At 37.8% G+C, this 13510-nt stretch overlaps 1 protein-coding gene across 3 annotated transcripts in view; it reads left to right on the top strand.

The window, feature by feature from the left end:
• The window catches only part of Gsk3b (glycogen synthase kinase 3 beta), a 197566-nt gene that overhangs the window by 166221 nt on the left and 17835 nt on the right, over positions 1 to 13510 (top strand). For all 3 annotated transcript variants that reach the window (XM_008842903.2, XM_008842902.3, XM_029568233.1), the window contains 2 exons: positions 67 to 253; positions 11665 to 11763. In XM_008842903.2, the coding sequence (XP_008841125.1) occupies positions 67 to 253; positions 11665 to 11763 (286 nt within the window). The remainder of the gene's footprint in view (positions 1 to 66; positions 254 to 11664; positions 11764 to 13510) is intronic.

The following is a 13510-nucleotide window of genomic DNA, read 5'->3' as shown; positions in this document are numbered from 1 at the left end:
TACTCAAAGTGTTGTTGGTTCAGTTCTGGCAATACAACATGCATTGTTACTTTTCTGTTCTTGCAGGTCTTCCGACCCCGAACTCCACCCGAGGCAATTGCATTATGTAGCCGTCTACTGGAGTATACACCAACTGCCCGGTTAACACCGCTGGAAGCTTGTGCGCATTCATTTTTTGATGAATTACGGGACCCAAATGTCAAACTACCAAATGGGCGAGATACACCTGCACTCTTCAACTTTACCACTCAAGGTAATTCTAAACAATTTTTATCTATTTCTAAGCAAATGGATGTGAAATGACTCTAGATGACAGCAGTGAATATATTACTTGGGAAAGTAAAGAACACCCTAAAAAGGTTTTCTTTTGTTTTGTTGGTCTTTAGAGACAGGGTTTCCCTGAAGCCACAGCTGGCCTGGAACTCACTGTGTAGACCAGGCTGGCCTCAATCAGCCTGCCTTTGTCTCCCAAGTACTGGAACTAAAGGTGTGTGCCACCATGCCCAGCTTCAGATAAAAAGTTTTTAAACAGGCATAATTTCTCCAATTTTTACCAGATTATAGTAAATTTTGACACATGAGAAATTTATAGAGATCTCAATGAGTGAAATATTACTAAGGAAAAATGTAACACTTAGTTTGAATCTGAAACATATACTACTAGTATTGTTTGCTCCTTACAGCAGGCTTTAAAAATCTATAAATTAATTATTGCTATATTTGTATAAATTCATCTATCTTATGAAAACAAACAAAAGCCCTAGAAACTCTTTCTAAGAACCTATGTAAGAAAATAGAGAAATTCCAACCCTTTCTGGGACTGGGCCCACTGCTGCTATTGAGAAAACATTGAAAGGAAAACTGAGCTTCTTCATGAGCTGGTAGCTTCTAAAAAATCGAAAGGTGGTCATCATATCCCCACTATTTTTGTGGGTTTTTTTTTTCTTTTCTTCCTGATTTAGACTCTCAAGCAATTCTTTGATTTACTCACACTTTTTCTGATTTTTTTCTAAAGGTAAACATAAGCTTATAATTCCTTACCAATAAACCAAGAAATAAGTACTGAATATATTGATTGACTGAGAAGTAAGACTTAGTCAGACTAGAAAACATACAAGAGAGATGGAGAGTCTTTCCTATCCAAGAGAGACATTTCCTTTATTCAAAGATGAACATTCTTCTATATTTAGACTTCTGTAATATTGAACATGAAAAGATGCATGGCATAAGCAGTAGATATGGACTTGAGATAATGGTAATATGGATGCATATGGTATAGTTGATGATAAGCTACTAGTGATGCTGCTGGAATGTTAAACTACATTAAAGAATGTTCCAGATATCCTTAGACTGTTAACTCTGACTTTGGAATGTTGTTTGTGGTCCTAATTACCCTATTTTAAGCATAGTAATAATTGGTTTGAGTGTAGAGTAGTCAAACAGCTGAATATAGCCTCTACAGGAGGGAATTTAAAGTACTTTTGATAGCTGTCTGAAAATACCTCAAAGATAGTCTCACAAGGAAAAGGATAAGCATATGTTCTTTCTCAAGATTGCAGAATTGAAAATAGTACCAGAAAACTAGAGAAACTGTACATGTTTAGACTTAATATCAGGATCAACATCTCTGGTACAGACTGGATAAAAGTATTAATAAATCACTGGTGGGGGGAGGGGTGGCATGCATCCCTCTTTAGCCCTAGCACTAAAGTCAGAAGCAGGAGGATCTTTTGAGATCAAGGCCAGTCTGCATTGTGATTTCCAGGCTACCTGAGGCTATAGGGAGACCCTGTCTCAAAAAATAAAAGTTACACACATGCATGATTTATGAAAATTTCAGTTAACACAGCAGCAAACTGTTTTCCAAATAGCCTGGAAGTACTCAGAAGGCAGCTGGATGGTTTCAGATAACCTGGCTAGGGTTTCCGAAGATTAATAGGAAGCTAAACTAGTAGACTATTGACCTTTTTTTAAAACCCTGTGCCAGTGAAGTTTTGGACCTTTTGATAAAGTAAATTTTATTTTTAATCCTTACTGCTTTCACCTCAGTCAATAGTAATGCATGTAAAGTGAGGAAAATGTTGGAAACACAGAAGAAATGTAGAGAAAACTAAGTTCACAAACCCTAAACAATTACCACTTGCCTTCAAAATAATCCCTTTTCAGCATGTTACAATGTAGCCTTTCTCAAAACTTTGACACATTTTAATAATCCTTGAATATAAAATACTCTCCCATTAAGATCTCTAATGCCTTTGTTAACTTTGATATATGTACTTCTGTTTTCTAATGAATAAAACATTAAAATTAAAAAAATTTTTTTTGTGTGCATGAGTGTATGGTTTGCATGCATGTAAATGCACCCATGTCATGCAGTGCTGGCAAAGGTCAGAAGAGGGTGTCAGATCCCCTGGAACTGTCAGTTGACAGTTGTTAGCTGCCATGTGGATATTTGGAACCAAACCCGGGTCCTCTGCAAGAGCAGTCAGTGCTCTTAACCACTGAACCATCTCTTCAGCCCTGTGTCACCTAAATTTTTGTATGAAGAGCTTTAAAATTTTATATGACACATTGCAAAGTCTACAGTACCCATTTCTGAGTTTTAATTTTCTTTTATGCTATAGGCATGTTTATTATCTGCATAAGTTGCTTTTTTAAATTGTTCTCCAAAAGGCTTGTATAAAGTGGTATCCAGCAGTTGCAACAGTGTAATCTTAGTATTAGGAGTTCTCCTAAGTTAGTGTTGTTTTCTTACCTCTTTCCTTTAAATATTTTATTATTTTTATTTTATGTGTATAAGTGTATTGCCTGCATGTACACAAGTGCACCCGTGTCATGCAATACCCATGTAGGTCAGAAGAGGGCATCAGATACCCTAGAATTGTAGTGAAGACTAGCTGTTAGTTGCCATGTGGGTGCTGGGAATTGGATCTGGGTTCTCTGCAAGAGCAGCCAGTGCTCTCAACCACCAAGCCATCTCTATAGCCTCTCTTACCTCTTTTTCAAAAAAACCATTGCATCAACCCAGCATTGATAAAGATTTTCTTCACACTGTCTTTTCTAAAGAGTACTCTGCAATTCAGAATAAACTAAATCAAGAAAATTTCTGGTCAGGTATGTGACAAATACCTATAAGTAGTATATGATATTTATGGTGGATAGTTTGAAGATAATTCTCCTTATATCCAGACATACTTGGCACATATACTTCTTTGTGCAGCATGTATGTGAAAGTGAGATATCACATGAGCATTTCATTTGACAAGATTTCAGAATCCAAAGTTAAGTGATTACATTTGATTCTTTACTTACTGACTAGACTTTTCCATTATTACTAAAGAAAATAAAATTTTAAAATGACTGGTTTGATAAGTTCCTAAGCTTTAAAAAAAAAAGATAAAATTCACCATGGATTACATCTTTTTTCAAAAGTAAACAATTCTGTGTCATTTGTATATTCATAGTGCTATGCAGCTGTCACCTTTATCAACTTGCAAAACATTTTCATTATTCCTAAGGAAAACCTTGTTCCTATTAAGCAACAACACCCTATTAGTTCTTCTTAGCCATTGGCAACAGCCAGTTTGCTTTCCAAGTATGTAGGTTTTCCTATTTGGGATTATTTTCTATAAACAGTATCATTTAATATGTGACCCATTGTCTATTTTAGCCTTTTAAAAAATTATTATTTTTATTTTATGTGTATGAATGTATTGCCTGCATGTATGTGAGTGCACCTGTATCATGCAGTGCTGCAGAGGTCAGTAGAGGGCTTCAGATTCCCCTGGAGCTGGAGTTGAGGACAGTTCATAGCTGCCATGTGGGTACTAGGAATCAAACCCAAGTCCTCTGTAAGAGCAGTCAGTGCCCTTAACTGCTGAGCATTTTATGTGTATGAGTGCATTGCATACATCTGTGTAAGTATACCTGTGTTGTGCAATGCCTGTAGAGGTCAGAAGAGGGCATTAGATATTCTGGAACTGGAATTACAGACGGTTTGGGTGCTGGGACTCAAACATGGGTTCTCTGGAAGAGCCATCTCTCCGGCCCTATGTTTCTAATTTATCTTGGCATATTTTCAAGGTTCATCTATCAGTGCTGCATTCCTTCCTGTGAATGAATAATATTTCACTGTATCAGTATATCACATTTTGCTGCTGTGACTGTTTATATACAAATACTTGAGTATTTGTTTTCCTTTCTTTTGGGGGTACTGCTCAGCCACATGGTAATTCTATTTAACATTTTTAGAAACTATTATCTTCCGCATTCCTATCATCAAGATATAAGTGTTCTAATTTTCCCACATCTTTGCCATTTTCTTTTCAGTAGCCTTCCTAATATGTGAAATCCTATTTTATCCTGTTTATAACACTGTAACAAATCAAGACTCAGTAAATGCTATTACCTAGTCTCATAAATTGCATCCATAAACATGTAAAAGTAAATTGGTTTATACTTTAGAATATGGCTTTGAATACTGAAAGAACTTTCATGAGTGGGCAGCAATAATCTGTGTGTGTGTGTGTGTGTGTGTGTATGTGTGTGTGTATGTGTGTGAAGTTAGCTAGTAGAATCACTGCCCTTAGAAATCCCCCAACTTGCTAGGCATGGTGGGTGGCACACGCCTTTAGTCCCAGCACTTGGGAATCAGAGGCAGGAAGATCTCTGTGTGTTCAAGACCAACCTGGTCTACATAGTGAGTTCCTGGCGAGCTGGAGCTCCAGGGAGACCTTGTCTCAAAAAGACCACTGCCTCCCCCCAAGAAAAAGGAAAGAAAGAAAGAGTCTAACTCTGTACAATCTCAGAATAAAGATAGAGTTTAGCTTACACCATGAGGGCAGGTGTGGTGGGATACACCTTTAATCCCAGCACTCTTGAGACAGAGGCAGAAAGAAAGAAATCCCCCAACTTAAGCTGAGGAGATAGCTCAGCCAGTAAAGTGCTTGTCATATAAAAAGCATGAGGGCTCGAGTTTGATCCCCACAACCCATGTAGAAAAGCTAGGCTTTGTGGTACACACTTGGGATCCCAAAGGTGGACAGTGCCTTAGAAATATCACCCAATTGTCCTCTGGGTCTTCATATGCACATATACATATATGCATATGAATCCTCACACAAATGTGCCCACGCAAACATGCACCCCTGCACATGTGTACACACACACACACACATAGAAATCCTCCAGTTTTTTATAATACTTAAGCCCATACCTTTTAAAATAAAGGCTTAATTTCAAAAAATAAGTGAGTTCAAGCTACTGTACCTGTCCAATATTCACAGTTTTTAGAAGAAAGAATATTATTTTATTTTGGCACTTAAAACTGTTACACTTTCCTGTGTATCAAGTATAAATATGTCTACATGTGTGTGAATATGGGTGTTTTGCAGGGTTTGAGCATACGTGTCCTCATTTTCTTTCCAGTTATGGTAATAAATTTTGACAAAAGCAACTCTAAAGGAGAAGGAGTTTATTTGGCTTATAATTCCAGGTAGGCCATCATTGTAACGATTTCAAGCTGACAGGAACCTGAAGCAGCTCCAGTCAGGAGCAGAGAAAATGAGTACACGCTTGCCTGCTTACTGCTTAGCTCACTTTCTCCTCTTTTTAAAAAAATTATTTATTATTTTATGTATATGAGTGCATTGCTTGCATGTATGTAAGTGTACCCACATCGTGCAGTGCCTGTGGAGGTCAGAGGAAGGCATCAGATTCCCATGGAACTGGAGTTACAAGTGGTTGTTCTGCAAGAAAAGCCATTGCTCTTAACCGCTGAGACATCTCTTCAGCTCCACTTTCTCCTCTTTTAAACAGTCCAGGACCCAAAGCCAACAGTGGTGCAACCCATTTTTAGGCTGGTCCTCCCTATATCAATTAACATAATTAAGAAAATCCCTCACAGGCAGGCCCACAGGCCAACCTGATCTAGATAACCCTCCTTAAGACTCTCTTCCTGACTGACTCTAGACTGTGTCAAGCAGACAATTAAACCAACCACCACACATACATATATTTGGATGTGATGTGTATAGACAGAGCTGTCAGAATGTTTATGTGATTCTGTATCAGTGAATGAAATTCATATACGTCAGCCTTTATTCAAGTGTACCCTGTAAGTATATCCTGGAAATCACTGTTTAAAAAATATTTTATTTATTATTTTTATTTTATGTATATTCCCTACATCTAGGTAAGTGCATCCGTGTTGTGCATTGCCTGCAGAGGACGGAAGAGGCTGGTGGACCCCCTGGAACTGGAGTTATGGACAGTTTGTTAGTTGCCATGTGGGTGCTGGGATTTGAACCTAGGTCTTCTGCAAAAACAGCCAGTGTTCTTAACCACTGAGCCATCTCTCCAGCCCATGGAAATCACTTTTAATCAGACTAAGTATACTAAATTGAAAGTATCATTTTGGGATACAGCCTTTTTGTGTGTGTGTGTCTCTGTCTGTGTGTCTGTGTGTCTGTGTGTCTGTTAGTAGACTGTTGCTACATAGTGGTGCTTTCTCCTTGTACTTCTAAATCACTGTTGTTCTTGAGCAGTATTTGTATTTGTACATAAGAATATAGCTTCCAGAGAAAAGGTGTTAATGGGTGTTATTTGATGTCATGCTGTTTGATAACACTATATTCTCATTTTGGAGCAGTGTTTCCAGGTGGTAATCTTGTTTTCTAAATAAAAAATGTTGTGCAAATGCTGCTTTAAACCTATTTAACAGTAATTATTAATTTCATGAATGATCCTAATAAAACTATAATTCAAGGTTGAAGGATGAGACATATCCACCACTTGGTTGAATAGCTAGAGTATCCAAGGTCCATTGTTAGAGGGAGGAGTTGGGAGTTGTGGTGGTTAGTTTTTGTCAACACGACAAAAGAGAAGAGGTTAACAGCAGCTAAAGAATTTCCCAAATTAGGTAGCTGTCGCTGCAGTGCTTCCCATTTCTCCTGGTCTCTGAGACCTTTTTGCTCCACTGCCAGGTTTGTCTGTGTACTGTCTGGCCAGTCTCCTATGTGGCACTCACCAAGGCCACCATCACCTACAAGCTGCTCCTTTAGACCTGCTACCCATAGCCTGTGTGCTGGCACTGGCTCCCAGGTCTCGCTGGTGGATGCTGGCTCCCTCATGGCACCGGAGAGGTCACCCACCTGCCATTTGCTTTGATGAAAATGTGGGTTTGCTTTTTAAAGAAATCTTATATCTAGTCCTATATATCAAGGTCCTTACTGGGTTTCTGGGTTTCTTTGTGAGGAAGCAGATTGGTGGATGCAGGCAGACCCTGCATCAGCCCCAGCCAGTTCTGTTGATGCAGCAGGCACCCTCTCTTGGTTTCTAAGCCACATGCTATGATGATGAATAAACTGGTTTGTTTTCTACCATTACTGAACATTAGGACAAAGAATAAAACCACAAAACATAGACAACGCTGAATCTAGTGTGGTTTCTACTCAACACGTGAAAATAAACTATCAACTGTAAAAAGAGAACAAAGTGATTTTAGAATAAAACACAAGAAATCTTTTTTAAAATGTTAGTCTTGTAGTGTGAATAAACTTGCCATCACCTTTTGTGTGATGGCCTGGCAGGTCATGTACTTTTTTTTGGCATATACCTTTCTAAATACTGTAATTAGTGCAGCGACAGTGGGTTTTTTGTGTGACTCTTCTAAAACATTCATAATGCAGTCATGTTTATTTTTTTCTGTTAAAATGTTTTTGACAGTTTTAAGAGCAATCTTTTGGCTCAGACCATTTCTTGTTCTGTTTTCAATGAAATCAATAAAAAACTACTTTAAATAAAGTTAAAAAAATAAAGAAAGAAAGAATTTCCCAGATCAGATTGGCCTGTGACCATGTCTGTGAGGCATTTTCTTACTGGCTGATGTGATATGGCCCAGCTTACTGTGGGTGATGCCAAATCTAGGCAGGTGGGCCTGAACTGTATAAAAAGGTAGCTGAGGGCCTGGTGAAGAGGGCACTGGCTGCTCTTGGAGAGGACCCAAGTTCAGTTCCCAGCACCTACATGGGAGCTGAGTCATCTGTAACTCCAGTTCCAGGGGATCTGATGCCCTCTTCTGTCCTCCGAGGCATTGCACGACACGGGTGCACTCACATACATGCAGGCAACACACTCACATTAAAAAACAAACAAAAAACACTGTGGCAAAGCTATTGCTAAGATAATCTTTTTTTTAAAAAAAATATTATTTTTATTTTATGTGTATGAGTGTATTGCCTGAATGTATGTGAGTACATCCGTGTCGTGCAATGCCACGGAGGTCAGAGAGGGCCTCAGATTCCCCTGGAAAACTGGAGATAAGGATGGTTCGTAGCCCCCTTGTGGGTGCTGGGAATGGAACCTGGGTCCTCTGCAAGAGCAGTCAGTGCTCTTAACCGCTGAGCCATCTCTCCATCCCCAGCCACAGTGTTTCATCCTTAGTAGATTGATCCCCTTTCTTAGCTACCTTAGATAGCCTTCTATCTTCTGTTATTTCAACTAAGGCAGTTATCTTTCCATTGCTTTATCTTGAGGCCTAACATACAGTTTCATGCCCAGTATTACTAGCTGGATAAGTATGTGGGTGGGTGGATCTTAAAATAAAAGTGAAGCTGTCAAGAAGTTTCTGATGGGGCTGGAGAGATGGTTCAGCGGTTAAGAGCATTGACAGAGGACCCGGGTTTGATTCCCAGCACCCACATGGTGGCTATGAACCTTCCTTAACTCCAGTTCCAGGGGAATCTGAAACCCTCTTCTTACCTCCAAGGCATTGCACAACACGGGTGCGCTCTCATACATGCAGGCAATACACTCATATACATAAAATAAAAATAATGAAAAATATTTAAAAAAAAGAAAATCATAAAAATTCAACAAAACAGTTTTTTTTTAAAAAAGAAGGTTCTGAGTAGAAGCCAACATTAAGGTGTCTTCTGAGATCATTCTGGGACCATCACAGACAAAGGATTGAAAAGGGACAAGATAACAGGGCCAGAGAGATGGCTCAGCAGTTAAGAGACTCGGATTTGGTTCCCAAGCATCCACATAGTGACTAACTCCAGTTCCAGGGGATCCAATGCCTTCTTTTGACCTTCGTGGGTATTGTTCACAGGGGTACACCTTCCTACATGCAGGCAAAACAGTCATACACATAAAATAACTAAAAGAAAGGACAATATGGAGTACAGCAGCCAGGGAGAAGATGGTAGTCAGGTGGTAAGAAAGAGAAAAAGCAGTGACAGAGAGAGGGCCCCACAGGTGTGTTCAGAAGAGGCTGAGGAAAGGTGTGACTTTTCCCTTTGGCGTGGTCAGCAGGAGAGGCAGGAAATTCTGAAAAGTGTTTCTCACTCTTCCATTATTGCCTACCCCAGTGCATTTTTAGACTTTTTCTAATTGCCACATCAATAAAATTTAGTATCTCAAAAAACAAAGAAATAAATAATTTTTCCTTAAAAATGCCTATTTTAGGAGATTTTACTTGGGATGGTAAGTCTAAATTCCTTAATGAAGAACAACGATCACATACTGCACTAATTTTTTTAATATTCCTAGAATCATGAACTCAGCAGCCATGGCAGTTACCAGAAATTCTTTTGCTACCCTAGGTAAAGTATTGTAGGGTAAATTGACTGGCTTAAGGTAAATTAATGTAGAATCTTCCTGTCCCTTAGTGAGAATCAAAACAGACACTTAGTCTGATTATGAAAAAACAGCATCTTTTAGGACCTCATAATTAGGGTATGGTTTCTCAAAGAAAAATTTCCATATGATGAGCTGGACTAAAATTTCTCATTTATGGAAAAAATATGTCTTTTCTCCATTTTTAAGCTTTTCTCCCCATTCATTTTTTAAAATCTTGGCATCTGTTGCTTTTCTTTGCTAGAATATAGTCTTATTTAGAATCTTATTTAATACAAAATTAATATTTAGGTACCAAGCTATAACTAAATATTGCCAAAGGCTTTATACCCCCAAACATTTTTAAACTACTGTATTAAAATGCCTGCTTTGTGCCAGGCGTGGTGGTACCCACCTTTAATCCCAGCACTCGGGAGGCAGAGGCAGGGGGATTTCTGTGAGTTCAAGGCAAGCCTGGTCTACATAGTGAGTTCCAGGAGAGCTGGGGCTGCAGGGAGACCCTGTCTCAAAAAGACCGAAAAAAAAAAAAAAAAAAAAAGCTTACTTTACTTTCTAGAGGCTTGGAGGAAGAGTTTAATAGGGACAACTGTGCTGAATGGGTTTACGTTTTCCTTTAGGGTGAAACACTTTCTCAACTTTTTAGTTCATGCCACACATGTAAATTGTTAAGATGTATACTATAGCTCAGAGAATAATGTCTTCCTACAGCTGGTATGATCATATAAATATTTCAAACCATGACAGTTGGGAGAATGAAATACAATTTGCAGATTAAATGCTAGAGCACCAAACACAGGCCAGGGTTCTCCCAGCAAACTAGAAGAACAGTTATATTTCTTGAAGCTAACCCAGGTACTTAGATATGCAAGCTCACCAGCACTATTTACTATGTCTAAATAGAGAGTCTCTGTCATTAGTTTCAGGATCATCCTAAAAATAATTTATGACAAATAATAGAACTTGACTTTTTAAAGGAGGCTTGTCCATATAAAGTTGACAGAAATAGATGCTGGAGAGATGGCTTCGTTGTTAAAAGCACTTGCTGCTCTTGTGGAGGACCCAAGTTTGGTTCCTAGCACATGCTGCCTCACAACCATCCAGGCAGTTCCAGGGTATCCAATGCCCTCTTCCTGTCCTTCACAGGCACCAGGCATGCTCATGGGACACCCACATCCATGCAGGGAAATACTCCTACTCATATACATAAAATAAAAATAAATCTTTTAAAAAGTTGGCAGAAATAACCTCCCATTTAGGTAAAATAATCTCTTCAAAGTATGAAATGTAAAATAGGGTGAATATATTATTTTCAATAAATACAAATAGATTTTTAATGTTTCTTTTTTTAAACTTAAATTTACTTTTTATATACTTTAATTTTTTTTTTATCTGTATTGAGTGTATTGTCTGCATGTATATAAGTGCACCCATGTTTTACAAGGCCCTCAGAAGTCAGAAGAGAGCATCGGATCCCCTGGAACTGGAGTTATAGACGGTTGTTAGCCACCATGTGGGTGCTGGGAATCGAACCCAGGTCGTAAGCAAGAGCAGCCAGTACTCATAAATAATGAGCCATTTCTCCAGCCCTAATCTAATGTTTCTTAAGTCTTACTTTCGTTAATGTTTGGATTTTAAACAATGGGGTGGGTAGGTTGGTCTCTACACCTACTTGTAAGTGCCGTGGAGACACACACAGACTTCATCAATTCAGTTCCTGTAATCGAGTACTGCAAAGTGAGATAGTATATTTTGGGCAGTAAGAGTGAAAGGCATATATGCTTACTTTCAGACTTTTGGCTACTATCTTTCACAAGATACATTTAGTTCTTAAGCATAACACTTCTTAGCATATAATGCTGTTTTGTGTCACATTTCTCTGAGCGTCTTCTATAACTTGATTACTAGCTCATTGATTTAGTTTATAAGCTGGTGTTTTCATATAGTGTGATATCTTTTTTTCCAGTAAGAGAGTTGCACATATAGAATGAAGAGTGAGCTCTAATCTTTGTGTTTCCTCTTCTCTAGAGCTCTCGAGTAATCCACCTCTGGCCACCATCCTTATTCCTCCTCATGCTCGGATTCAAGCAACTGCTTCAACCCCTACAAATGCCACAGCAGCCTCAGGTAAGAACAATAAATCTTTTTGGTTTTTGTTTTTTAAATATTTTTATGAAAGGACATTATATTTTTAAAGGACATAATTATCTTATGATGAGTATGATTTAATTCCTTTTATGTATCAAAAACAAAAAACAGCGAAATGAATATAAGTGAATAAAGTGTTGCCTTATTTCCAAAATGAAAGCAACCCATAAATATTTTACACATGTATATGCACTTTATTAATAGGATATAAATGTCTTGGATGAGATACTGCAGAAAACAGTCTTTATAAGTGTAATGTTGTAGAAGATATTTCTGTCCTCTGAATGCAAATTACATGCATATCCTAAAGAGGCAGATTGTGTGGGGGGGTGCGACAGTGTCTCCCTGTAGCCAATTTGCTGTGGAGCTAGCCTCAATTTGCTATGGAGACCAGGCTGGCCTCGAATTCATAGAGATCCAAAAAAGGCAGATTTTTAAGAAGTACAAATATAAGTTGGCTTAATTTTTAATCATTTGAAACAGCTAAAAGTGTAATGAAAATGCATTGAAGTTTATATCCAAATGTAACTAAATTGTCATCTTCCCCTTGCCTCCCATTCTCCTAAAAGATCTTTCATAGACTCAGAGGTTAGAGCTAGAATGTAGAATGCTGGTCCCTACGCCAACTAACTGGCTGTGGGACCTGGGAAACAACAGGTGGTGCAGTGAAGTACCCCTCTCAAAACAGGTGACTGTTTTCATCACATTGTTTATTGCATTAAACTGAAAAAGATGAGACTCATTTTTGCCTAAGGGCATTTATGCTGCAGAAGATAATTTTTTTGTTTTTTGGGGTGATAAAAATCTTTCATTGTTGGGTGATAAAAATCTTTAATTACCAGTTCCTGGCACTCAGAAGTAAAGATTAAATGCCATTTTCTGTTTTCTGAAAGAGCTTTCTGTCCAGTTTTAATCTTTTTGAATATTGGCTATATTCTTTTTTTTAATTCTAGTTCCATCAGCATGTACTACCTAGAGTAAGTCATTCAAACTTCATTAACCAGTGTGTTGATTGCTTAGTCTGTAAAATGGACATGGACAGTACCACTATCTCAAAGTGATGTTGTAAAATTAAACATGCCAGAACCTGGCTTTTTTTTTTTTTTTTTTTTAATGAAAAGATACAGTATTAGCTGATCATGATAGCACACACATCTTTTTTAAAATTATTTAATAACCACATAATTAGAAGCATTTCATTACAACAACATTAACATATTCAATATCAATTTCCATAGCTAAGATGCATCTCTTTCAAAATTGGCTGTAAAGTTTTAGGTTTACAGTTGAATTAATACAGTTATACAATATTGTACTCAGTATAAACCCTATAAGACATAAAATTGAATGAGGTTTTAACCTTTACAAAAGATCTCCACTTCATTATTAAAATACACAGTTTCATACAGAAAACTTTATTTTTAATGCAATTAACACAATGTTTGCACATGTGTTTCTAATCTCTAGATACCTGATTATTACTAGTCACAGTTGGTTACTTTCTGAGATCCTTGGCATCTGAGCATGGATATAAAGTCATCAGGTAGATTTCAGTGGTAATGTTTTTCACGTCTACTAGTTATTAAGGAGCAAATTTTTATGCTTTGAAGAATTATTATTTTTTAACTTACAAAATTTATTTTTATGCCCACTTACTATATAACACCCTTCCATAGCCTCCCTCCCCCCAATAGAGCCCTTATACTCTCATATCCCTGCTAGTGTC

Source organism: Nannospalax galili, unplaced genomic scaffold (genome assembly GCF_000622305.1).
Source record: "Nannospalax galili isolate Female #2095 unplaced genomic scaffold, S.galili_v1.0 scaffold18, whole genome shotgun sequence".
Classification (NCBI taxonomy): domain Eukaryota; kingdom Metazoa; phylum Chordata; class Mammalia; order Rodentia; family Spalacidae; genus Nannospalax; species Nannospalax galili.
This window is presented reverse-complemented; position numbering and strand designations above follow the sequence as displayed.